The sequence below is a fragment of the Balearica regulorum genome, chromosome 19 (assembly GCF_011004875.1).
Source record: "Balearica regulorum gibbericeps isolate bBalReg1 chromosome 19, bBalReg1.pri, whole genome shotgun sequence".
In the NCBI taxonomy this organism is placed as follows: domain Eukaryota; kingdom Metazoa; phylum Chordata; class Aves; order Gruiformes; family Gruidae; genus Balearica; species Balearica regulorum.
Genome location: NC_046202.1, coordinates 8629176 through 8654922, shown reverse-complemented (window position 1 = coordinate 8654922; position 25747 = coordinate 8629176). Strand labels below are relative to the sequence as shown.

At 44.1% G+C, this 25747-nt stretch overlaps 1 protein-coding gene across 9 annotated transcripts in view; it reads left to right on the top strand.

Annotated features, from left to right (window-relative positions):
• Positions 1-25747, top strand: part of COL26A1 (collagen type XXVI alpha 1 chain) — a 197182-nt gene that overhangs the window by 23971 nt on the left and 147464 nt on the right. For all 9 annotated transcript variants that reach the window (XM_075771407.1, XM_075771405.1, XM_075771406.1 and 6 more), the window contains one exon: positions 19121-19243. In XM_075771407.1, coding sequence (XP_075627522.1) covers positions 19121-19243 — 123 coding nt within the window. The remainder of the gene's footprint in view (positions 1-19120; positions 19244-25747) is intronic.

The following is a 25747-nucleotide window of genomic DNA, read 5'->3' as shown; positions in this document are numbered from 1 at the left end:
TATGTAGTCAGATGTCTTTTTAATCGGTTTCAAATTTTTCTGCCCCTAGGAACTGGGTGGAAGTGATACTATTTGCAGTATTTGCACTAGATATAGGCATGTGTTTGCTCACAGCATCTCAGAAATGCCAGTGAACTGAAATCATGAGGCAGGGGAATATCTCCCTGGATGTGGTCATGTAACCAAGTTGTACTGTGTCTGTAGAGTTAAGAACAGGCCCAGTCCTGTTTCTTCTGCCTCCCCCCCCCCTTTTTTTTTTGCACTCTAGAAGGGAGTTGTTTTTGACTTTGCAGATGGACAAGACTCTTGATTCCTGCATTCCATGTTCTCAATGGAATAAAAAGACCAAGTATGTGTGGTGGGAAGAGAGTGCCTCATAAAGGCAGTTGTAGGCAAAGATGTCTTATGAAGGGTATCTTTCACGTGAGGACAGTTTTGGGGATGGACCCTGGAGAAGTGAGGAAGGCAGTGCAGCAAATGCCATTGCAGGACCCAAGTACTGAGGTTACTGGTCTTCTGTGTGAGAAACTGGAATAGGGCGCTCCTTACCCTGTGTATGTTGGATGTTAGAGCTGTTCAGGACTAAGAAAAGGCAGCAGCATAGGTGTTAAATAAGCTAAATATTCTTTTTGCCCCATTGTGATGACCATGTGAGATGGAGTTGTTCAGTTAAGGCACAGCACAAAAACTTCCCTTCTGTCCTTGGCTTGTTTTGTGCCTGGGGTCAGTCAACATCTGCTTTTTCCCCATAGAACTTTGCTTATTTAGCCGTTCAAAAGTGTGGTGCTGGGAGCTCTCAGCTTGGTTTGAAATGCTTCTTCTCATCACAAAAAGGCTTGGGGCAGATGGACTGCTGCGGCTGTTTGGATGACATAACGTCTCTGTGCCGAGCCTCCCATTGGCCTGGTGCTGTGGTGCTTGGTGGGGTGTGGTAGCCCTGAACGGAAGGGCAGACATCTCTCTTTTGCTGTGTGCTGCTTAGCCCTTATTAAACTCAGATGTTTCCAACCCCTTCCTCCAGGCTCTCATTATTGCTGTAAACAGAGCAGGGCGCAGGGAGCTTTTTCAAATCCTCATTTGAGGCAGCAATGGGTGACTGCTCTACCAACAGCTCTCCAGTGTGCCTGTGTATGAAGGGGGGTTGACATGAATTTAACACCCCAACCCAAGGGAGATTCTGCTTGTGTTTTCCCTAAAGACTTTTTCTTCCCCCTGATCTGATGCCACTTCTCTTCCTCCTGCTCAGGTTGCTTGCCTTCCTGGCTTTCTTCTTGCCCAATTCCCTCTTCTGTTTCACCAGAACTGGTCTGGTTTCTGCCAACCTGCTCAATGTGGGCTGTCTGGCTGCTTGTCTCATCTGTGTCTTGTGCAAACTTTGAGTTGTTTGCATTTTCAGGTGACAGTGAAAATGATATCAGCTAAAATAAGGTTTCTGTTGCTGTGCTAGGATGACTAAAAAAAGGTGCTCCTGGAAGAAAACACCTAGATTTGGCTGTCAGCCGCTCTGTATCTCAGCCGTACCTGTTCCAGATTTAATGTATGGCTCTGACAAAGTTATTTTTCAGCTTTTTGTGAGGGGAGAGAGAGAGGAGAGACTGCCATGGTAACAGGATCTTAGATGCTTCCTATCTGTAGTCTGCACTTCACACAGTGTGAGCTACCATACCCCCTGCAGGGGAACTTATAAATCCTTGATATCTCTAAATATAAGCCATTAACTCTGAGGTATAACCAGGCTATTTATAACCTTCTTAGACACAGTTCTCCAAGGACTGTAGCCTTTGCAAATCTACTTATGAGTCTCAAATATCTGTCTATTTAATATCTTCTTTTTTGAGCTGAGACATTCTTGGCCCAGTGAGGTATCAGAGCTGCTTTATGCATGGCATCTGACTTGGTAAAAGCTATGTTCCTGCAAGATCTCTGAAGATCTCTGTAAGATCATTTGTATGACTTGTTCTTGTGACACTTGCATCTGACTCTAGCCTTGTGTGTGTGGTTGTAAATTGAGCTAAAGGTTCTGAACTGTCAGGACCTAAGTCAGATGTTAGGAAGATCATTGCCATTTTGATTCCTTCTGGAAATCTAGGCTATCCTAAGGCATTTGAAGATGAACTACCCTGTTGCAAGGTTCTCGAAATCTGGACTCCTGAGTCTCTGGCTTGGTTTTAATTGCCCTTCAAGAGTTTGTGGTGCATGGGAGGAGCAGAGAGCTTTTCTCATTTGGTACTCTACATTGCCAAGAAAACACTGATTTAATTAATGGTTATTGAAGCTTTGAGGTGAGCTTTTTATGCTGCTTTTAATGAACTTAAAGCTAAAATGGCAGTGATCCTGAGAATTGAGCTGTCAGCTTGTGTCTCTCACTGGCACTAGCAGTACAGGACAGAGAAAATCTGATATGCTTAAGCTTCAGTATTTCAACATGGCAAGCCCCACTAACCTAAACACTGAGGGGGGAGCCGCATTCTTTGCTATGCCTAATCTCTGTATTTTGTTAAACATGCATTCCTGCCAGAACTTTATTGGACAGAACAATAGTGACCAGCTGGGCAAGTGACCCTGGCTTTTCTGGTCGGCAGAGGAATTCGGCATCTGAGGAGTTCAGATTCTCATGTGTAGCTTAGAGTGATCTGGATTTAGTTGCTTTTAATTATCAGCTGGCTGATTCATTAGGCTTTGTTTTCTACCCTCTTTCCCAAGAAAAAGACCATTCCCTTAAATGCTCAGTGTATATTCTATAGAGCAGCACAAAGTCTGGGACCTGAGACTTGCAAGTTCTCTCTCTCTCTCTTTTTCTTTCCCCTAAATGAAATGGGAATAGTAATACTTCCCTTCATGTAAGGGAAGGCTCTGGGGAGTGTTTCGTGAGGGTGTGGTTAGATCTTACAGGGAAAGCTGCAAAATACAAAGTATTGTATATGAATATATGTAGAAGTTTATAATAAATCTATGAATGATAATACTTGGTACTTCTATAAACTTCCACTCTTACAGTATAGAGGTCGTTGTGCTCCCTGTTTACTGCACCTCTCTGAGCCTGGATGACTGAAATTAGTCTTTGGGAGTTAGTCTTTGTCTGATATTTGCAGAGAAGGATTTAGTTTGGAGGGCGAGCTGAGAGGTGGGAGAGGGAGGCGCTGAGCAGGGCAGGCTGGATTGAACAGCAGCAGAAGGCTGGGTGATGGCATGGGCTGTGGTGCTTCCCTTTCCTTGACTGCAGTGAAAGGTTTGTGGGAGGCTGAATGTGTAACATACCTATAGAAGCAGCACCGACCAACGGGGTCAGCGCAAAAATGCTTGCAACAACTGGTGCTACCAAACAGTACCAGCCTTTGAGCAAAGGCAGGTCTGGGCTGTGATGCTGCGAACTTTCTCTGTTCCCATGCAGTGTCTGAATTATAGCAGAGAGCAAAAAGGCAAATTGGCTCTGCAGGATGTTACAGCACTTGGCTTAATGCTGCTGTAAATCAGCATAACCTGCAGCAAAATATATAGTCTCCCTGCAGTGTATTTCAGGATACAGCACTGAGCCAAATGGTTTAAACTATCGCACAGTAAAATGCTGTCTCTTGGGCCACTGTTACTGGAAGTCACTAATGTATATCACAAATGATACAAAAAATTTTGGATTACCAAGTTGTAGGAATTTGTAGGCTGTAGGCCTGTGCCTAAGCTTTGAATGAGTGTGCATTGCAAGCAGAAATAATAGGATCCTGTTTTGCCAAACACCAAAATACTTGAGTCCTGATAGTGTAATTAAAAGTCTGCTAAAACCCTTTGAAGACCTCTGCAACAAAACCCATTGGAAATTTATTGCAAGGACCACAGCAACATATTCATTTTCTTGGGTAATGTCCTTTGAAACAATCAAGCTCTCTAATTATGTCTGTCAGGCCCTGCCAAGTGGTTATTGGCATCTGAACTAGGTGGTTTTCAAGGCAGGTTCTACAAATTACTATAGAATTTTGCTGTAAACTTTCAGCTCCCAGGTGCCTTTTGGAGGCATTGCTGTGTAACCTTTGGGAAGGTAAGGGTGAAGCAGTATCTGTCTGCACTGGGTGGGAAGAGAAGGGAGAAGTGGGAATGGAAATGATAGGAATCATCACAACTAATCTCTTGAGCTGAATGTAACTAGAAACTATATTGGTTTGTATCGGACACTTCAGCTGGTGTCCTGGTTGAACCTGGGACTTTCCTTGTACTACCCACATCTGGCTTATTGATTTGTATCTGAGCATCTCTGTGGCCTATGGAGGGAAGGCTTACTTTGCAGGGCACCTCCAGGAACTCCGATCTGTGTGGTTGTGTTTTGCTGGGGTTTTGGGGTTTGTGGGTGTGGGGGGTTTTGTTTGTTTTTTAGAAAAACAACCAACCAAAAAAAACCACCAACCCAACACTAAACCCCACACAAGCATTTCACTGGAATTGCATGCTCCCTGCATGGCTTGTGGCTCAGATATTGCAAGTAATAATTGAATAGGCTGTTACCATGGACCTATTGACAGCAAGGGGAAACAGTTCAATAGTTGGTGTTCTGTCACACTCTGTGGTTCAACCAACCTTTTTGATTTGTGTGTGTGAGAGTGGTTTCAACTGAAACTCATACCAGGCTTTTTCCGCTGCAAGAAATACGTGACGTGAGTCCGTCACAGCTGTTTAATTTGACATTCAGTACTGATGCATTCAGTGACTTGGCTGGTGTGTGGCATCCCTATATGCTTTATTATAAATGCGTCAAGTGAGCGCTGTTGCAATGGCAGCTGCTGTCTTTGCTTGCAGGGTGTATTTGGCATCATCCTTTGCTGAGATGCCGCATGTAAAAATTTCTCCAAGCTGCACTGAAAGGTGTGAAGGAAAATTCTCGTGTATGTGTGTATGAGGGAGAAAAAGCACAAGCAAGTTTTAGCTGTGGTGTGTGAAGGCTGTTTGCATGTGTACTTAGCGTAATAATAAACCGTAGGCTGTTGCTGAGTGGCCATGTATCATTCACAGGTTTGTCTGTGATAGGTAAAGCAACAGTATGCTGTTCTTCCCAAACGACAAAAAAGGTAGGAGAAATACAGAATAGCTGTCACCCATCAATAAAATTCAGGTTGTAACTGCTTGTTTTAATTAAAACTTATCTTCCATGCTCTTCTTTGTATCACTCTTCATCCTCTTGAATTTTCAGTTTTTGAAGAAATCTGTGTAAATAGGAGAGAAAAGTGTCATCTGTCTTTAATGGCTTTGCCTTGAATTTGCCACAAGCTTTTGCAAGTAGTATGTATCTAAAATGGGATGTGTGTATATCTAGTGTCAGTTGCTGCTGCTTTGCAAGCAGAGAGTGAGACTCACCAATAAGTCAAGACATTCCCATTCCTAGCAGAGCAGTGAGGGATGCCTGTGAAGCCTTTGCTTTAGGAGGTTGGATTGTTTGTGTGCATCCATTTGCACCCTTACCATATTTGTGGTTAAAATGCTGTTGTGGAGTTTTCTACTTTGTCTTGGTTGCCCTTGGTTAGGTTGCCCTGCCCTTTTGCATTGGCAGGTAATTTTAAACTTCAACATAACCAAAAAACCCCTACAAATCCCCATCTAATGGAGTTTGCCATACTTCTATTTCCCCACAGAACAGGGCAGGAATTTTTCTGGCCAAATGTCTGTATATCTCCTTCGGACCTCCTGCTGTCCCCCTCTCTTGCTCAGTGCTGCTTTCTCCCCATCCAGTTTCCCATGTGTGTACTCGGGAATGTTTCAAGGCAGTGTTATCATTCCTAAGGAATCTACTATGCGTGCACAGGCTATGGAGGGTTTTTTTGACTGTTACTACTTGGCCAAATCAAACCCATTTTCCACCTGGATACCGAAATGTAGATCTCCTCCCTCAAGACCATCTCCCTTCCAAAGCACCGAGGCACTAAAGCGGTTTCTTAGATTGTTCAAGAATTTTTTAATAATAGAGAAAGGTGTTAGTGTTTCTGTTCACAAGAGAAAGGCTTTTTTTTTAAAGACACTTTTTTCTAATGAACAAACTGGATTGCAGCAAGGTTTAAAAGGAGAATACAAATAATTGTTCTTGGCTAGAAATGAGGTCTGGAGACTGCTTCCAAAACCAATGAAAGCTTAGGAAGATGTGTTAAAAGCAGAAGAACCTTTTAAATTGAAAATGGGTAGTTAGAGCACTTCATTTCTAAGATGTCTTTGTACAGTCCATCTATAGATGGATATAGAAGTGCAGTGGGTTCTGTGTGATTAAAATGTATACCATCAACTTAAGAGTGAGTTTAAAACTTCATGAGGCAATACAGAGTGTTCACTAGCAGGGGTTTGGGACTACTACTGTGTGCAGAAGAGCTGATCTACAGCAAATGCTATGTAGTTAATTTTTATGGCATTGGACGGATGCATTCAGCAGAGTGTAAGAGTGGGAGTCTGGAGAGAGGTGAAGAGGAGGCTGCTGGTATAGCAGATTATTGTGTGCCTGTAACTACCACGTCCAAGCTGTGTTTTATTTGCATGGAGCTTTAAGGCTTCCACTTTGTGCAGAGGAAGCACTTTGAAAGGGCTTGTGACTGGCAACTGGGAAGTGTTTTTAGGCAATTCATTACTGCATTTAGATGGACACTGGGAATGACTGGCTTGAGAGGGAGGCAAGGAAGGGAAGGATGTGATTCCCCCAACCGCCCATGGGTGTGGACATCTGTTTGTAAAGAGTATTGCTAGTTTACTACACTAAGATGATTTTTGAGTGTTTTAAGCTGTGCAAATAGGAGTTTATTAACCTTAAAGCTATTGAGACATCCTTCTGCCTTAGCTCACTGTCTCTGATCTCCCTCCCAACATGCACTTGAATCAAAACTGACTGTTGTAAAGGGCAAACTCAGCTCTCTGATCACACAACAGATCTTAGTTTTGATGTTCCTACTTCCCTACACATGAAACTCCCATGGGTGTGACTGGAACAATAGGATTATTTTCCAAATTATTTTTTATTGTAGTAACGCCCAGGACAGCCTTGTGCCAGCCATGGCAGACATGGAATAAAAAGTTTTCAATTTAAATAGCAAATTAACACATAGGCTTTGGGTTTTGTTTTTCAGACTGATTAACGCTTTGAATACCCAGGCAGAGGGGTTTTGCAAGGCTTTGTTTTTATTGAATGGGGGCCTCGCATGGCTCATCTTGGCGATCTCTGAGCTGGGCAAGTGAAAGACAGCCTGCTTTCTCTACTCCACACCACACAGCCTGGTATTCAGAATGACCTGGCGTATCAGTAGAGCAGCTACTGGACCCAAGTGCTTTGCTCTTGGAGTACAGGCATGTTAGTAGGGTACAGCTGTCTCCAAAAAATCTTCCTGGAGCACCAGCAGTAGTCTTGTCTCAGGCCTAATGTAAATGCTGGCTGATGAGTACCTGACCTCCAGTTGCCTCACTGAATACAAGTGGCTAACTTGACAGATCAAAAAGGGAAAAGAAGAATTGTTGATCTTGAAGCAGTATAAGTAGATGGAATAAAGCTGACCCTGCACACTTACTGCAACTTCACTCTAGAAAGAAGTTCCCTTGGCTCATGAAATCTAGTTCCCAACAATGATGGGCAACCACATGGTAGATAACTACTCTAAAAGGTCTGCTGCATAGTCCCTTGTATGGGGAGCCCATAAACTCCTTTACAAGTTGCTGAACAAATTGAAGACCTACACTGAATGAAATGCTTGTAACATGCCACAGAAAAGAGGAGGGAGGGCAGGTAGAAGAAGTATTGCTAGAAGAATTCTGGATTCTGTTTACCTGACACAGCTGTCTGTACAGGTATTTCCAGTTGCATCCTAACACTTGTGAATCTCAAGCTGATGCTTTGATCTCCTTTTCAATGTCTTTTTGGGCCCACAGGATGCTGCTCTGACTGTCAAAATAGCTCAGGAAAACAAATCTGTATTCCCTTAGAGAGAAAAAGCAATGTTTTTGTCTGTGGGATCTTCTTCAATGTATCTTTTTAGCTATCAAAAGGGTGTACCTGTCTCCAATGACAGTCATATCTCTACTGTTCAGTTCCAGGAAAAGCCTGAAACATGCATGTTACATGGGCAGATTAACATCATGCAATTAATAGGAAGCAATGACTTGATCGTGCAGTTTTTTTCTTTGATATGCTCAGTGCTCTCCTTTTGACGTTGCCTTTTGTTCTTCTTGTAATTTGTGGGTTTTGGTGCCAATATAATGCTAATGAAAAACACTGCTTGATTTAGGCAAAGTCCCTGTGTTCCTGTCATGCATGCGGCTTTCATTGCTGCTGTGAGTTTGGCAACAGAGGGCTGAATATGAGGCACAAAGATGCGCTGTTGTCTGTACAGAGCTCTATAAGCAAAAAAATAAATGCAGGAGCAGCCCCTGTTCAATCCTTGCGCGCTAGCTGTTGATGCATGCAGGTACAGGCCCTGTCGGGCTAAGTACATAATTTGAAGGAGATACTGAAAACCAATAGGAGCCTGATTTGTCTGTTTTGGAGGACTCAGATTGTGCAAAGTGCTGTTTTGGTATGATGTGATGTAGCAAGACAGCTATGGGCACTGACTTCATGGATGGTGGAGGAGACTCTGTAGCCACAACAGGAGCACTAGTAAAGCACAGATTACTGTTACAGGGTTACTGACTCCTTATGTTAGTTTTCTTAATGTTTTTTTTCCTCTGCAAAGGTTTTGAGGACAAGCAGGCGTGTGTCAGTGTCCTGTTTTTCCATCTCCTGCTAATCCAAAGTTAGAGTTTAATTCTGAATGAATCTTTGTAAATTTAGAGGTACTGACTTTTATCAAAGTTAGTCTTGTACCTTAATGAAGATCAGGGCTGCTGTCCTCAACTTAAGCAATTCTAGATCAGATCTTCAGAGGACACAGAGAAAAGTGCTGAATAGTCCTGTGTTCAAAGACAACATATTTCAGACTGTATTGGGTTTGTGTGGCAAGGTTTTGGTGGGGGGGGCTACAGGGGTGGCTTCTGTGAGAAGCTGCTAGAAGCTTCCCCTGTGTCTGATAGAGCCAATGCCAGCCAGCTCCAAGACGGACCCGCCGCTGGCCAAGGCCAAGCCCAAGCCAATCAGCACCTCTGTGACAACATATTTAAGAAGGGAAAAAACCAAGTCAGAGGGAGCTTTTGCAGCTGGAGAGAGGAGTGAGAAGATGTAAGAAACTCTGCAGACACCAAGGTCGGTGTGGAAGGAGGGGGAGGAGGTGCTCCAGGTACCGGAGCAGAGATCCCCCTGCAGCCCACGGTGAAGCAGGCTGTCCGTCTGCAGCCCATGGAGGAAGGATGAGGGGGTGTAGAGATTCCACCTGTAGCCTGTGGAGGACCCCACGCCAGAGCAGGTGGAGGCACCTGAAGGAGGCTGTGACCCTGTGGGAAGCTTGTGCTGGAGCAGGCTCCTGGCAGGACCTGTGGACCCATGGAAAGAGGAGCCCATGCCAGAGCAGGTTTGCTGGCAGGACTTGTGACCCCGTGGAGAACCCACACTGGAGCAGTCTGCTGCTGAAGGTCTGCACCGCATGGGAGAGACCCACACTGGAGCAGTTCACAAAGGACTGTAGCCCGTGGGAAGGACTCATGTTGGAGAAGTTTGTGAAGGACTCTCTCCCATGAGACGGACCCTATGCTGGAGCAGGGGAGTCCTCCCCCTGAGGAGGAAAGAGCAGCAGAAAACAATGTGTGATCAACTGACCGTAACCCCCATTCCCCATCCTCCTGTGCCGCTGCAGGGGGAGTAGGTTGAAGCTGGGAGTGAAGTTAAGCTCAGGAAGATGGGAGGGGTGGGGGGAGGTGTTTTAAGATTTGATTTTATTTATCATTGCTCTACTCTGTTTTGCTTGGTAATAAATTAGATTAATTTTTTCTAAGTTCAGTCTGTTTTGCTTGTGACGATAATTAGTGAGTGATCTCTCCCTGTCCTTATCTCGACCCACAAGCTTTTTGTTATGCCTCTTCTTCCCTGTCTAGTTAAGGAGGGGGAGTGATAGAGCGACTCTAGTGGGCACCTGGCCTCCAGCCAGGGTCAACCCACCACACAGACAAATAGTTGGTGTTCTAAATCCCAGCTCTGCACTTTCAGTCAAGGTCTTAAGGATATGTTATTCATCGACTCCAACCCTCCCTTCAAGGTCAGGCTTTCTAGGAATGAACAAACCAGTCCTATGGATGTATTGGCAATATGAAGGTAGAAGACCTATCTACAACCAGGTTATCCAGCTGTGCAAAAATGTTTAGACTATGGTTCTTCTTTTGAAAGGGTCTAATTCAAGGAGCTTCTATGCTGCAAAAATTACATACTTGGTTGTAATTGTGCATGACTTCCATGCTGCATGGATATCGAATGCCAAATTCCATCAAGTCGGTCTAATTTAACAAAGACAGATTCCATGGATATTTTTGTATGCTTCCTCTTTCCTCCGTGAACACTGGAAACTACTGTCTTCTCATTGATTGCAATAAGCGTGGGGGAGGGAGCAGCAAAACAGTTCAGTGCCTAGTAAAAGCAAAGCACTTCAAAGGAGTGAACCCCCCTTTTCTTTCTGAGCACTCAGTCATGGACTAACTTCTTTCATTTTCATGATGAAGGTAATTATGGTTCAGGTCAACCATATTTATTGTTTGATTCAGTTGGAATATGCCACTAGCGAGCTGAGAGGAGCTGGGTAGTGGGTATAAATCAGAGGGATTTTATGCTAGACATATACTCCTTGTGCCTTCTCACCTCTTTGCCCTCATGCATACATAAACAGATAGGCACAGAGGTGCATGTATCAAACGTGATTAATTTATTTCTGATCCACCTGCCTGCTCAACCTTTTTAAGTCCTCGTCTGCCTCTTATATTCTGCGTTATATTAGTGCTGATGTACAGGGTGGATCTACTGTACAAATGAATCAAGTGTGTGTAATACATGAGTGCTATCATCTTCAGAGCCCCTCCTTCATTAGTTACAGCACTTGGAAGGTGCCTTGTAAATGAGGTGGGGGATTGGAAGAGGAATGGTCTCATGGCTGAAAAAGCTGAATGTTGCTGCGGGGAGCTGGATTCCCTCTTTGTTTCTGAAAGAGTTGCACCCGTGGCTCCATACTATTTGGCTATTCTGCTTCTAGGCTTTTAATAATTCCAGTAGGGAGATGTTTTTCCCTTAACCCTTGTAACTTCAATGGCTGCAGAAGGATAAGGCAAAATTTTGTGCAGTTTCCTATGAATTGAAGTGAGTTCAGCCCTCAAGGTAATGCTGTTTGGAAGGTCAACCATGCACACAACAAAGCAAGGAAAACACAGTTAAATGCACTTGGCTGCAGAACTTGCTGAAGATTAAAGCTGTTGTGCAGACTGAACTGCATTTTCCTCCAAAGGTAAAGACTCCTCTAGGTTGAAACTCCCTCCAGCAGTCTCTGATAATCCACTTTGTGTGGGAAAACTTAAGACTGTTATTGGCAACTGAGTATTTGAAGTGTGCTGAGCACAGAACATATGCCCTGGGGAAGAGTTATGCTATTGGGAGGTACCTAGATAAACTGTCCCATCTTACTCTGCTAGCCAGAACTTATTTTTATGGCTGCTTTTTTCAAAGTCTTACTGGGTGGGGGTTGTAGTGTGTGCAGAAAGATTGAACTTCCTTCCAATCTTTGTCTGACCAACATAGCAGAGTGGAAGACCTGGAACTTCTCTTATTCCTGTTCGTGCCTCTGGCTCTCTCCTGCTTCAAATGGCTGCTGCTGGCTGGCTTCAGAAACACCAGCAGTCTTCCAGTTTTATTCGTTTCCCAAAACAAATGGGCTGTTACAAAGACTTTTGTCCCTTTTTTTCACGAGTCAGGGTAACCTCCATTAGTGACTATGAAGTACTTGGTGGGAGTAAGGCATGCGTAAAACATCAATATTGACAACAAGATTACTGTGGCTTGTCCTGTCTTCTGACTTGCAGAGCTCTTAAGACTTTGTAATGGAAGAACAGACTCTGCTTTGAACTGAACCTTGCCATCATAAGCTTGTGTACAGCTACCCCCTTGCCCCTACCAGATGGTCTTTCATGGATTCCTTAGCAATGGTCCATCAGTCTACAGACCTGAATCAAGCTGTCAACTCTGAGCATTCTAATATTGTGGAGACCGGTGCTCACAACTGAATTTTGTAGTTAGCTCTTTGCTGGACAATGAGCTGAATGACAGCCTTGGATCCTAAAACCTAGTTACCTGGGGAGAGCACAAATATGGTCAAGAACAGGAGAAATTTAAGCCCTGCTTGGTTTTTATCTAAGCTTGCTAGTAACGTGGTGGGATTGTTTCCTTTTTAGCTGTGTCACAGCAGTAAAGACTAATCTGGTCACAGCCAACTGAATTAGCTGGTAAGCCTGGTCCTGAGGAGAGTCAAAGCACCTTCAGGGAGGTGTGTATTTGTGAATAAGGAGGGAATAATGCAGTTATGTAGAACTGGATGGTTCAGGAAGGGATACCGCAGAGAGCCTGGCAGCCTTTGAATCTGGATTCCTTGGCACATAGAGGGCAACTTCTGCTCGTGGCCTCAGTGGAGTATATAAATGACTAATCCCCCCCCCAATGATGGGCTGCAGCACACAATGTATGGATTGCTGTTCTGGCAAAGCAAGTGGGATGCTGTACTATTTACACAGAGAAAAGGGCACAGTTCACTTTCATTGAGTCAGAACAGAAACTTTTTCCCAGTGAAAGTCAGTGACCTTCTGATTTTATTGAAATTCCTCTCTAGGATTGCAGGGAAATTGATAGCTCCGTGCAAAATGTTATGAGGAAACTTGGGGAAATCTATCTAGCTATCAAAACACTCCTACTGTTTTCTGTGCCCTAAATGTTGATCTCTGCTAAGTATAACACACAGTGTGTTATCCTTATGGAAACAAAAAGATAATTCAGTGCAGTTGTTTACACAGCACAAAGCTTTAGGGCAAATCACAAGCATCAGAAATGCCAGCCTTATTGAGAGACTTCTGTTCTATTTATTGGGAGCAGGGAGGGTCAGTTCATGCTCAAACACATGCAGCAGGTGCTGATGAAACAATTCTGCATCTAAAGTCCTTCTTCCCCCCCGCCCCCTGCCTCCCAGAAAGACTTTGCTTGCTTCTGTTTTGGCCAGTCAAGTGTTGGTGATTTGAGCTTTTGTGTTGTGCTTTGTGGCATGTGCTTTTAGCAGAAGTACTAAAGCCACCCGAAATCTCCATTTTACTTAGCTCTACAACAACATAAATGGCTTTGTTCAGGATTGTTTCTGCTGAAAGTGCAGCGCTTCATGCTGGTAGGAGCATGGTGTACTAGAAGGCCATGGATATCAGGAGCTGTAGCCAGAAGGTCCTGTGTGTGGTAGGTGTTGCCTGTTGTAGGTCTGTCCTTAACAGGGCATGGCAGCAAGTCAGTTTTGTGTGTGGAGCTGAACTGCCATCCCACTGAAAGAAGTGATTAGGCAAGAATGTAGCTGCTTTCATTTTCAAGTTGCATGACTCCTGATTAAACAGGCTACTTGCTGAGTCCTGATCAGTTCAGCTCAGTGGTTTCTGATATTGTTCAGTTTGTGATCACTTGTCCAGTGAAATGAAGCCTACTAACAACCGGTTGGCTTTTCTCTTGCAAACCCCCTAGAAGGTCCTCCAGGGACGTCCAGGAGTCTGAGAAGCTTGGATAAAAGCCAGCAGTTTGGACTAGGAAAGAAGCAAACATTGTTTTTGGGGATGGCTTTGTAAGTTTTTGTTACGGAGTGAGTCTTTCTAAGCATTCACAGTGGGTGAATGGGTGGAGGGATCCCTTACGTACCCCTTGAGTGGTGGGCTTAGGAAACAGTGCTGTGCAAATCCAAATGAGGGGAAGAGGATTCTTGCTGTCTGTCAGTGTCTTCCCATCTGTGAAATGATTGCTCTAAGCTAATTCAGTCATGCTAGCCAGGAATTAAGCTTTGATATGTGAGTATACGGCTCTTCTGGAACTTAGAGTATTTCGGCTCGAGTATTTGTTACCATACACTTTTTGGCCCTCTGTGGTCCCTCTTCTCTCTCGCTGTAGAATTACAGGCTGTACAGACACCTAGAATCTCCAGGGGATGAACTGCACATCCGAATAAGGTTTCTGATGAGGCGTGCAGCAGGTTCAGAAAGCCAGTGGGGTGCAGAATATGGCTTCCTCCCTGGCATCTGCCTGCAGAAGCAAAATGGAGCTCAAGCTCCCTGTGTGAAGTCCAGCTGCCCTTTGAGGTCCTCTCAGCCTGTTCCATGCATGCTCTGGAAAATGAGGTTTTCTTGTCTCCTCTGGAGTTTGGGTGCCTGAAGCCATGCAGCACTGCTCCTGCTGAGTCAACAGAGAACCAATAACTCACTCCCAGCATCTGCTGAGGAGAAGGGTCCATTTTAAGCTCAGAATAACAGTTTTCAGAGTATCTCCAAATGGAAGCAAACTATTGAGTTTGCTCTAGTTAGCCTGAAATGTCCACAGTAACGTCCTGAACGTACACAGTAAATATGATCGCGTATCTGCTGGCATCAATGCTCATATTCCCTTTGGATTGACATGTTGTCAGCTGTGATCAAGATGTAAGATCTTGGTCTGTAGCCCTGGACTGAAACTGTCTAAATCAGTAGCTTGCAGGCCGTGGTCTGCAGGTCCTCAGTTGTCCATGAAAGTCCTCCAAGAATTAAACAGGGTGTGAGAGGAGGGTGTCTCTTTGGAAACGGCTGGGGAGAATGGACCAAGTGAGACTTGCCCCTCTAAACGAAGCAGTGGAAGACCAATTCCACAAGGCGCTGCAAGGCGTTGTGCTAAATATGCTAGTGATGAGCATGCATGAGATCTGACAGATCCAACCCTAAAGGAGCTGCTATTTGGATAATTTTGTTTGCTTGGTTGGAATATTCTTTTTGAATAAGCAGCAATATATTCTCTGCCATGCTGGATGCATGCCAGTAAAAGTCCTAAACCTTTCTTGCTAGCATCTGTATATAATATAAAGGGTCATTTATAATCTCTGTAAGCCATGATGGGGCCTTTCATCACTTGGTCTGAAGCCTGCTTGCTTTCTGGAGACTGTTCTTGCTGACTTTTGGCTTGCAAAGAGAAATCTTGGAGTGGTTTTGTTTGTCTGTCGTCTTTCTGTTGTAGTCACTGTGCTATTATACCTACAGTGAGTCCCAAGCTATATACCCTAATGCAACTTATGATCAGCTATGTTCCTGTCTTTCTGTCTCACCTGCTTCTAAGCCACAGTAAAAACCAAACACCTAAAAGTTGCATTTGTAGGAAAATTATGCTATTTATGGGAAGCCAGGTGTGTGATGTTTTGTAAATGGAAATGTACTTTTCACTCCTGGGTGGGTACCCGTATAACCAAACTCTTCCCTCTGTTGGTAAGGAGAGAAGTTAGAGAAATCTGTGTTTGTGTCAGATTATCAGAATATCTTTGGGGTATGACCATTTTTTGCCCTCGTGATCCATGCAGGTTCTGCTTTAGAGAAGACAGAGCATTGAGGTGACAAGTGCAGTGGTACTTTGTCACTGCACTCTCAGTGCTCCTGCTGAGGAAGGTGGAAGGTTGTCCCTTGATTTGAGCGAAGGATCTGTTGTTTTGCCACGGGCTATCGGTCCTGTTCAGCCTGGCAAACCCAGGTGATGGCTTCAGGCAAGGAAGGCAATGAATGGAGAGCCTCAGGGGAGCTTCTCGCTTGCTGTAATGACTGCTTCCTTTTATAACATGTTCCTGAACAGGTCATCTGAAGAAATGAACTTGGGAAAGTGTTGGGTTTCTCCCCCCACGGATGAGCAGGCTTCTGCAGTGTGGGAGCAGCCTTTACCTCCAACTGCTGCCTAAGGCTGTGTCACTAGGTTGTAATAAGGTCCATCCAGCACGTCTCACTTCTAAGAAAGGCTTTTTCCAAGGCAGAAATGATGATTTGATTGCCAAATTCCTTGCGAGGGGATACATGTACCTAAATAGCTTATTCTAAGGACCAGGTAGAGCAAAGGTGCAAGAGACCTACTCTGACCACAGAAGTTTTGGACTAGTTTGGAAAGAAAATCTGTGTGCATGCCGGCAGCACCCACTGCATGAAAGCCCTGGCAAAACCAGCTTTGTAGGTAGCTTAAAACAATCAACCTTTCTTGCAGTTTTTGACAGAGGCAGCCTGCACAGTGCCACCTGTTTAGCTCCAAATCCACAAACGTAGTGGTAGACTCCCAAGTTGGTTGAAAATAATCCTTGAAGGAGCAAGATGATGTTAAATCTGGGTCTATGCAAGGGAAAGCTAAAGAGCGTAACAGTTTCCAGTTTCTCCTTAGGAGTTGCGATTTGGAGCTGCCATTATACACGTTATACATTAAGCAGAGCAGATAAGCTGCCAGATGCTCTCTGGCAATTGTGGAGTTAGCCTCCAATGCCTGCCTTTCTCTTCTGCATTGTGCTGGGGTGTGTTGTGGTGTTTGTCTTTGTTCACCTTCCCACCTCACTGGCCTTCAGGAATATGAAGCGCTCTAGTTTCAGCATCAGATATGGAGGGTTTTGCTCAGAGTGCAGTTGAATTTATTTTTTTTTAATCTGACAAAAGTGCTTTGTGTGTACCCACGAAGGTGGGACAGGTTGTCTCAGAAGCCCACCAAAATCAGTATTAGAGTGTAGGATAATCCAGCTCCACAACATGGAAACAGTGCTTCTTCCTAGATGACTCTGGGATGACAAAAGGCCAGAGGGACAAACACACAAGCTACACAACAGTTAAAGCATAGCACATATATCCAAATAAATCAAATGTTTGTTTATCATTGACAAACCAGAAAAATGGTCTTAACATGAGGGGAGGCACTTGAGTCCTTGAAAATATGTTCTATTTTAAAATGTTCAGTAACTTTATTCTGAATTTGTTAGTATTCATGTCCCTTCATGCTCTGTTACATGTTGCTAGCATGTGTGCTACTGCTTCATTCCTCTCCTGTGGTGGGACCAACTCCTTTCCTCATTGCGTGTTAATGAGAAGTTTTGGGTTTTGTAATTTTAGGACATATGCTTCTACCATTATTCTGTCAGGTTCTGTATATGTGCAGTTTGTTTTGCCTGACATGAAATGCTCTTGCCCTGAGGCTTGTGCAGAAGTGTTGTCCTTCTGATGGCTTTAAGCACTGTGCTAAAAACATGCTCAAGGTAAATAATGCAGAGCTATGGTTTCTCCAACCCCTCTGGTACTTGCCCTTTCTCCTGGCTGCTTTTCCTTCCATGCTCAACTGGCTGTTCCCATGGCATGAGGAGATCTTATCCAGTAATACCTGTCTGAACAAACCCCGTGACTAAGGCTTGAAGAGACAAAATGGCCAGTTGCACTATGTGTACATGTGAAATTTAAAAGAAATCTTTGCTTTGAATTATCACATTTCCACTCTTTAGCTCCTGTCTTTGTTTCTTCTGGTTTTGGTCCCTAAACTTTGTGCAGAAGTTGTTGAGCCTGTTAAAGGATCTGCTATCATCATGTGATCTTAAGCTTCATTAATCTTATATTTTCCCCCCGTTTTGCCCTTTGGTTCTATGATGTAGATGTTAGTAGAGACATTTGGGTACTAGAGTGTTCAATCCCTATATATACACCACAGATCCTCAATAAATCTGAGAGAAGTAGTTCTCTAAAACCTCCCTGCCAGCCTAGGTTCACCTGAGATGTGATTGCAGTCCATGCTTCCTGATGAGGAATTGCAAGCGGGTTTACAGTGTGCAGGAGCAGTGTCTGCAGGGAAAGCTGCATGACTCTGCCTCAACAGCAGTGGGTAGAAAGCCACCCTCTCTCCGGGTGCCCCAGCTCACCCGTCTGGCTGTAGCTGAAGGTTCAGTGAGTAGCCCATTGGCCCCAGCTTGGCCATTGTGGTCTGCAGCTCTCGGCTCAGCCGCTGGCACGTGTACCTCCTATTCATGGAAATGAGAATTATCCACAGAGCAGGGAGCCTCCTGCGGAGATTGGAGGGGAATCTAAAAAGGAAACAAAAAGAAACAAATGCTATAAATGGCAAATAATGGAAAAATTAAACTGCCATGGGGAAGGTGGGTTAGGGAAGGAGGAGGGGGTGTACAGGTGCCTGTTTCCACTGTGCAAGCAGTTTGATTTTTGGTATGCAAGCTTGGGGGATGAAGAGCCAGGACTCTTCTGCATGTGCAGGGAATGCTTACAGAAGCACTTTATATGTTTTGGAGCACAAGCTGGTGTGTCCGCTTTCAATTAGTGACCCCAGTTCTAATCCCCAATCAGCAGGAAAGTGGCTCTCAAACCTGTTAACTACACCGAGGTATGAAAGCAAAAATGTGAACTAGTATTTGGCAAACATGAAAGATGCTTGCAAGGGGAAAATGAAAGTATCCTTCCCCCCCCCCCCCCGAAGCACGATACTGAACCTAGAAAGATCTTTTTCAGAGAAGGTGGAAAAGGATCAATGGGTCCTCATTCCCAGGGCTGACGCTGCAGTGCCTGTCATCTTGTACACCTTGCAGTGAGGAGGTCTCTCTCACTCTTGTTTTTTTTTTTAATGAGACAGCATAAGACACTAGTTCCTCCCTCCCCTGCATTTTTTCTTGCTCATTTTTAGACTGTAACCTCACCAGGACAGTAATAGACTTGTTTGGTACCCAGCTTGTTTGAGCCCTGCTGACAATGAGCTCCACCACACCAAAAAGCTGAGTTTTCCAACTCGGATGTTGTTCGGAATGGTAGGAGGCTGGGGAATGATACCATAATGAGCAGGGTGAAATTAAGACCAGTACAATGGGAACTGACTATCAGGAGATTTGGAACACTTTTCTTTTCTTTTTTTTTTTTTTTTTCTCTCTAAAGCCCTATTGTTTATGATAACTAACAGAACTAAATTATGTACTATAAAACTCTGGCCTCTGAGGACCTAGCAAGAGGCATTACTGGATCTCTCGTGGTTCATGTTGGCAGAAGCAGGGAATCTTTCTGCAGCTATTGGGAGGAGAGGGCGGGGTGAGAAATGAAGACTGCGAGTTAGGCTAGCTATGGCTGGCAGAAGAAACAACCCCACCCCCAGATACTTGGTGTGTTTTTACTGCAGTCTGATATATGTTGGTTCAGCTTGCTGTGTTATTGGGGCTAACAGTGTCCTTTCTCTCTACAGGCATTGGTGTCACTATACAGTTACACGGACAGTTTCCTGCCAAGTGCAGAATGGGTCAGAAACAGTGATCCAGCGAGTTTATCAGAGCTGCCGGTGGCCAGGACCTTGTGCCAACTTAGTGAGGTAAAAATCTTCATGTCTCATGTTGCCCAAATTTTCCTGCACTTCGCATTAAATTGTTTAGCTTTTAAGTACTGCATAGAGAGTTGAGATCAATGGGTCAGATGCTGACATCCTTCTTTGTGGTGGTGTAACTAAAGAATGCCACTGGTGTTAGCTGCAGAGTACTTACACATGAAGGTAAACGTAGTAGTAGGGACAAGCTATGTGAAACAGTTTAGCTTATTAGGTTGTAATGTCAGTTTGTACTTCTCAGCACAGGAGGCTGCTGGTAGTCAGGCATGAAGCTAAATAAAAGTCAAGTCCAACGGAGTGCAGTGTGACTGAACAGGGTTAGCAGGGATGCTGGATTAATGGCACTGTGTGGCTTGTTGGTATCGAATCATCACACTCAGGTCTTTAAGGGTAATATCACGTATACTGGAAAGCTGTGATCAAAATCCTTGTGGCTGGTGATGGATGAAGGTGATGCGACCTGTACCTTTCAGAGCAAAATTTCCTTACAGCACCTCTTACTCTTGCATCTCAATATCTTTTAGAGACATGCATGAAAGCACAACATCCACTCTCCCCAAATGAGAAACAAAGCTTAGAGACAGTGACTTGTCAAAAACTTGCCCTGAGCCTGTTTTGCCTTTCAATCATTTACAGTCCTGGAACCCACCTACATTTAAGAAAAAAACCCAGACAAACCACCAAGATATGAAATAGCTATCCTCAGCTACTGCCTTTCAGTATGCAAAGTGTCTTTGTATTGTTGAGCTTTGCCTTCTCTGAAAGGTATTCTTAGAGCAGAATAGCGTTACCCACCCGCGTGGGAATTGGTGCAAAAAAACCCATTGTGGTCTAAATTTGCACCTAGCTTCTATAACAATTCCCAATGTAGACAAGCACATAATTCAGCTCACAAAACTTAGCCATTTTGTTATAGTTACCAATTCACCCACAGGGCACTGATTGAGGTCCTCTTGTAGTTGATAACCTAGCCAGAATGTGGTTGAACTACTCAAATGCTCGGAAATCCACCTTCCCAATCTGTTCTTGTGACTCTTCATCTGGAATTCACATTTTCTATGTGGCACTTACCACAGTTGGATCTCCAGTTTCTACTTGGCCAGTGGTCAGTCTAAGTTTTTTCACTTGTAATATATCTGCTTTGGTGTCTCTTTAGTCTTGTTTTATGCAAGGCTGTGGTTGAAACACTTAATATTTTACACTGTCATGGCCAAACTTCTGTTGAAGCTTTTTAATTTCCCAGACTTTTTATGCACATAATTGTCATTAGAAACTTGTGAGCTTTCACCTTGTCTCCTAAAATTGCCAAAAATCTTGCTTATTTTTCTTTGTTAACTGTAGTTTCATAAGTACTACACAATTGATCATGTTACTAGTAAAAATCCTTTTTGTGGGCTCCTGCAGTTACTCATATATATTGGTTCTTACATTGTTAACCCAGAGGCTTTAGGAGTAGTGTGTGCTGTTGTGAAAATTGTTATTCATGGAACGTTTTCAGTTTCAAATGTAGTTTGGTTCATTTGTCTGACGAGTCCAATTGTTTGGAGACAATGCAGAATGGCAGCAGACTTCTCAATTTTTCTTTCTATGTGAAAATATCATCAAAAGAAGCTGGGGTTATTGACATTTAAGATCTAAGGTGGTGAAAGCTCAGCTGACAGGACCTGTTTCTGGAAGATGATCACCATGAAGAAACCTACCTGAAGATATGGGAGGACAGACACTAATGCTCTGTTCCCTTAGCAAGTGGGAGGTAACACAAGCGAAGCTAATGGCACCCTTCCAAGGAAATGCCACTGTACGGAAGGGAGAGCCCCAAGAACAAGTAGGAACAACGCTGAAGTCACTGAGGTCCTGAGAGTTGAGTGGGTTGCTGGGTAAGTTATCCCCACCCCACGCATCTTTTAGAAGTGGTTGCTTGTTTTCAGCAGTACATCTGACTTCTGATAACAGAATGAAAAATAGCCACTGAAAATGATGGATCTTGTGACATGTAACTACTGTGGGCAACATTTGGTAACCCTGAGTCATGTTGTATGGTTGAGGTCTCATTCCTGGGCTTACATGGCAGCCTATCAATGTTATGTTGCCAGCACCTAGGGATGTGTCTCAGAGTCAAGCTGAGGTTTTAAAATATTTTTTAAGGACCTCTTTTACCAAAATGAATATTGTCTCTTTAGGAAATGCCAATCTTTCTCCTAATTCAGGTGAATCCTATCTCCTGTTTTCAGATGAAAACTTCCAAGGGTAGCAATGAGACAGACAGTCCCCAAAGTCACAAGGCAGTTGAGTCCCTCTTCTATTCAGTACCTCAATTGCTAGTGCAGTTCCTTGCAAGTTATAACTTGTTTTCTTTATTTTTCTTTGAAGAAACAGGCTTTGAAGGGGCTTCTAAGCTTATACCAGCCCCTGTGCTGCACAACTTCCTTCGACAGGTCTCTGAAAATTCTTACAGAAGATGAACAGAAAAGTCAGGTGCCCTACTTTTTTTTTTTTTTCTCCCCCCACCCAGTGGTTTGAGAGTGATTCTGTACCTGCTTTTTCAAAACAAATAAAAAAAAAAATACAAAAAAAACAAACAACCCAAACCTCCAAAACTATCTTTGCATGTCTAAAAGCTTTGGGTGACACTGCTGTTTGCTTGGGAGCTGTCCTGGTTTTCTCAGGAATCAGTTTTTTCTTGCAATGAGCATGCTGTCTGTGGTGCAGGGTGAAGACAACTGCTCTGTGGTTAGGGTAAATATTACCTCTTTTGTGTTTAAAACTCAGTTCTCCCAAAAAGAATTATGGATGTGGCATGACAGAACTTGAGCCCATGGGATTGCTCCTTTGCCACCATGGCTCTCACAGGAAAGGACACCTCTACCCATGTTTCATCTAATCCTGCTACTGCAGGATTGAAGTCCAGAAATGCTGCAAGCCCTGATACCTTGGGAGGTCAAGGGACTCATCTCTTGGGGGACATCCTAAGTAAGGATATCTTCAGTCGATGCCATCAACAGGGAAGAGCAGTGTGACTAGTATGAAATCTGATCGTGTCCTGTTCCAACACTTTGTAAAGCACAGGAGAGGGCTTATGCTAGCTTCATGGAAGGGGAAGCAAAGAATATCTTGTCACTAAACACCTTCTCTAGGTCACCAGTCCTTGAGCGTGTTCCTGTAATATGAAGGAGCTTCTCTATTTTGTCTGTGATCCTTAATGAACGCTTGCTTGACTCTGCTCTACATAACAGGTCCAGCAATCATGTTCCACAGGGCCAATGCTTCATACCCATCAAACAATGTTGTTTCTCTTTCCTCCTTACCTTCTCTGTACCAGCATCTCTGTCTTTTCCAGGCAGTCTATAGCTTCTGACAACGTCAGTCTTACTCCAGGCCCTGTTCTTCTGTAGTGGGATTTCTAGTGCCTGTGCTTGAAGTGGGAGCGCAGCCAGATTCATGGGGCATTACGCTTGTCTGTAAGCAATGCAAAACATCAGTAAACCATTGGCATTATTTTGGCTTTATAGTATTTCTCCCAGCTGCAACTTGAAACAAACTGTTTTCATCCCCTTGTTTACAGGGAGTCAACTGTATCTGGGAGAGCTTTCCCATTATCGGGCTGTTCACTAGCAAACGGGACACGAGCCAAAAAAAAAAGGCATCTCTCAACCTCGTGGTGACAGCTGAGAGGGGCTTTCTGTTAGAGAGAGACTGCTTACAAGCAGACATCAGTGTAGCCAGACGAGGATTTAATCCATTTCCTGTCTCCCATTCATTCGTGTTATGTTTCTTTTTCCTTATTGCACAAACTGCAGCTCAGGGTCAAGCCTTTGACAGAGGAGTATCTGTAAGATCCCTAGCCTAGCAGCTTCAGTTGTGTGATGTCCTTGCTGTCTGTTCACTTGCTCTTGAGAAGCTGGCAGCTGTGCTTCTTCTGCAGGAGTGTCGTCATCTTGGCTGGGATGGGATGAGCTGCTCTGTTCTTGCCCTCCACTCCAGACTCTTTATTTAGCTTGGGTGCTGAGTTGCTTTGGAGCAGTCTTGGCTGGAGACTCTCCCTCAGCAGATCTACTCTTGAACTCTCTCCATTTGTGTAGTGAAGGCTTCAGCTTCTGCATGCCATAGTATATGCCTTTGCTTTGTCACACTATGAAGTGAACAGGCAACTTTCCAGCAGTCTGGCTGAAGCTCCTAGTGTACTTACAAAAATCGCATGCCATTTATCTGTGTGAAGGAAGGGATAAAGTCTCTAGCTTGGTGTTTCAATGGCAACCTAATCTCTGGATCTCTGCTGCCTGGATGGTTGCACCCAGCTCCCAGTAAACCCAGGCATCTGAATTGTAACCCTTCTCCTGAGCAATCATTTTGCATCTGCAGGCTAATGCACAGTCCTGTCATGCTTAGGACACTGTGCTCCTCGAGGCTCACACAGAAGGGTGGTCTCACAGGCCATCAGAGGCAAGGATTTGAGACCTGCATTCAGTGACTGGAGCTTCTGTGATTTCCTGTGCCTCAGTCAAGCGATGCCACCTCACCTATAAGATGAGAACAGTACTTGTTTTGTCTTACTGTGCTTTATGACTTTGACAATAGGACAACTTCTTGCTATACCCTACTTGGCCAAAATCAGCCTAATTTTGAGTATTTGTGTATGACTGTGTGGTCAGTAATACAGTATCTCAGGAGGTAAGTGAATGTGGTGAACAGCCTGACAGATCATGCACTGCTACAGCCTTCAGAAGACAAACATTTTCAGCTTCAAACTGTTGTTGCTGTGAAAATCCCTATCTTATCTCTGGAAGTATGCTGCTTCAGATTGTGGCAGGGTGTTCTGACTCCTCTCCTGCTTGTTTCATCCTAGAAAAATGAATGTTCCTAGCAAGGTTATGTGATGTTTTATCTGGCTATCTTTTGCTGTACTTAATGGTCACATAGCTGTTTCACTCTAGCCTTTGAGCATCCTGTCTCAGCAGAACTTTCTGGCTTCAGGGAATCTGGAGATTTCCCCTGGAAACCCATAGCTGGCTTGTACAGGGATGGGCTTACCTGGTCTCTGTACTTTAACAAGGGCCATTGAAACCCCAAACATGAAGTTACTCATCTGTCAGCTTCAAATATCGCTCAAAGATGGGAGAGATGGAAGGGGAGAGCATTCTTGCAACACAGCAAATCTGTGCTATAATGCCCTTTCCAACTGCCAGTCATTGCATGTTTTTTTTTTCCTTTCAGTATTCTAGCTGGTTTGGCTTATCATAAATGCTATGTGCTTTTGATGACATTTTTAGCATGAGCAGTCTTCACATCTTGCATAGATCATTTTGCTGTTTGGTGTTTTTGAATGTTGGATTTTCTTTTTTGTTGTTTTCATTTAAACTGAGCACATTTTTGCTCCCGGAGGGATTTTACAAGCTAATTTGCAGAATAACAAAGAAGGAATTCTGCAGGCTCATCCTTTTCGGTCTTCTCTGCTTTTGAACACCCTATTGCTACAGGGTCAGTAAGAGAAGTTGGGGATTTGTCACCCAAGAGATTGGCATGTAGCTGATGTTTCTCCTCAGTTTCAGAAGTAGTAATGCCACAGGGAAATCCTTCTCTCTTTCTTTCCAGTCAATTGAATAATAAATCCCAGAGCTTATTCCAGGGCATTAGGATTGCTATTTGAAGTCCTATTACACATGAACTCTTTCATGTGTTTAATTCCCTTATTTCTCTCCAAGATGTAGACTCATATGCTTGGAAAAAGATGCCTGCTCCGCCATGCGCATACAGGATATAAATGTAGGATGAACAGTGCCCTTGCGAACAGGGTAGTTAGAGGCTCTGGGTGCGTAAGGTGTTTGAAGCGTAGCAAAGGCATGTTCTCAAGTTTGGGAACAGTGTGGATGGCTGTGTGCTGCTGGCTGGGCACAGGTGGATGACCATCTGCTTCGTAAATTGTGCACAGGCGCAGGTGTCCTTAGGCTGCTAACTGAAGGCCTTTTGATCTTGCTCAGACATGCTGTCTGGGCACTCTTCCCCCTTGCAGGTACGGAAGCGCAGTGCTGCTCTGCAATAGCACTTAGATCTAATTATTAATAAAACAGGAGCTGATGATTACTCCGGTGGCATAGAAACATCTGTCTCCGTCCTTTGTCGTCTTTTTTTTTCTTGGGCCTGAGAGACTGTAAAGTATTGCTCTGTACAACTTGTGATGGGAGGTGTATAAGTTTGTTTTCTGGGTTTTAGGCTCTTGTTACGTTGTGCAAACCAGAGATGCTCAGAAAAGAATCATCTTCCTCCCCTTTGGCAAACCAGGACACGCACAATGGCCTCCAACACTCCTGCAGCTGCAGGTTTTGTTTTTTGTCCAATGTCTGCAGGAGCATTTTTGAAACTCCTCTGGTTACATTCTGCCCCGGGGAACTGCTGCCTTTGTGCTGAGGAAGCTGGAAGTGCTGGGGCTGCAAGGAAAAAAAAAGAGCACAGGTCTGATTTGCAGTGTGATCTGTCGTGCTTGTAGTGCAAATGTGA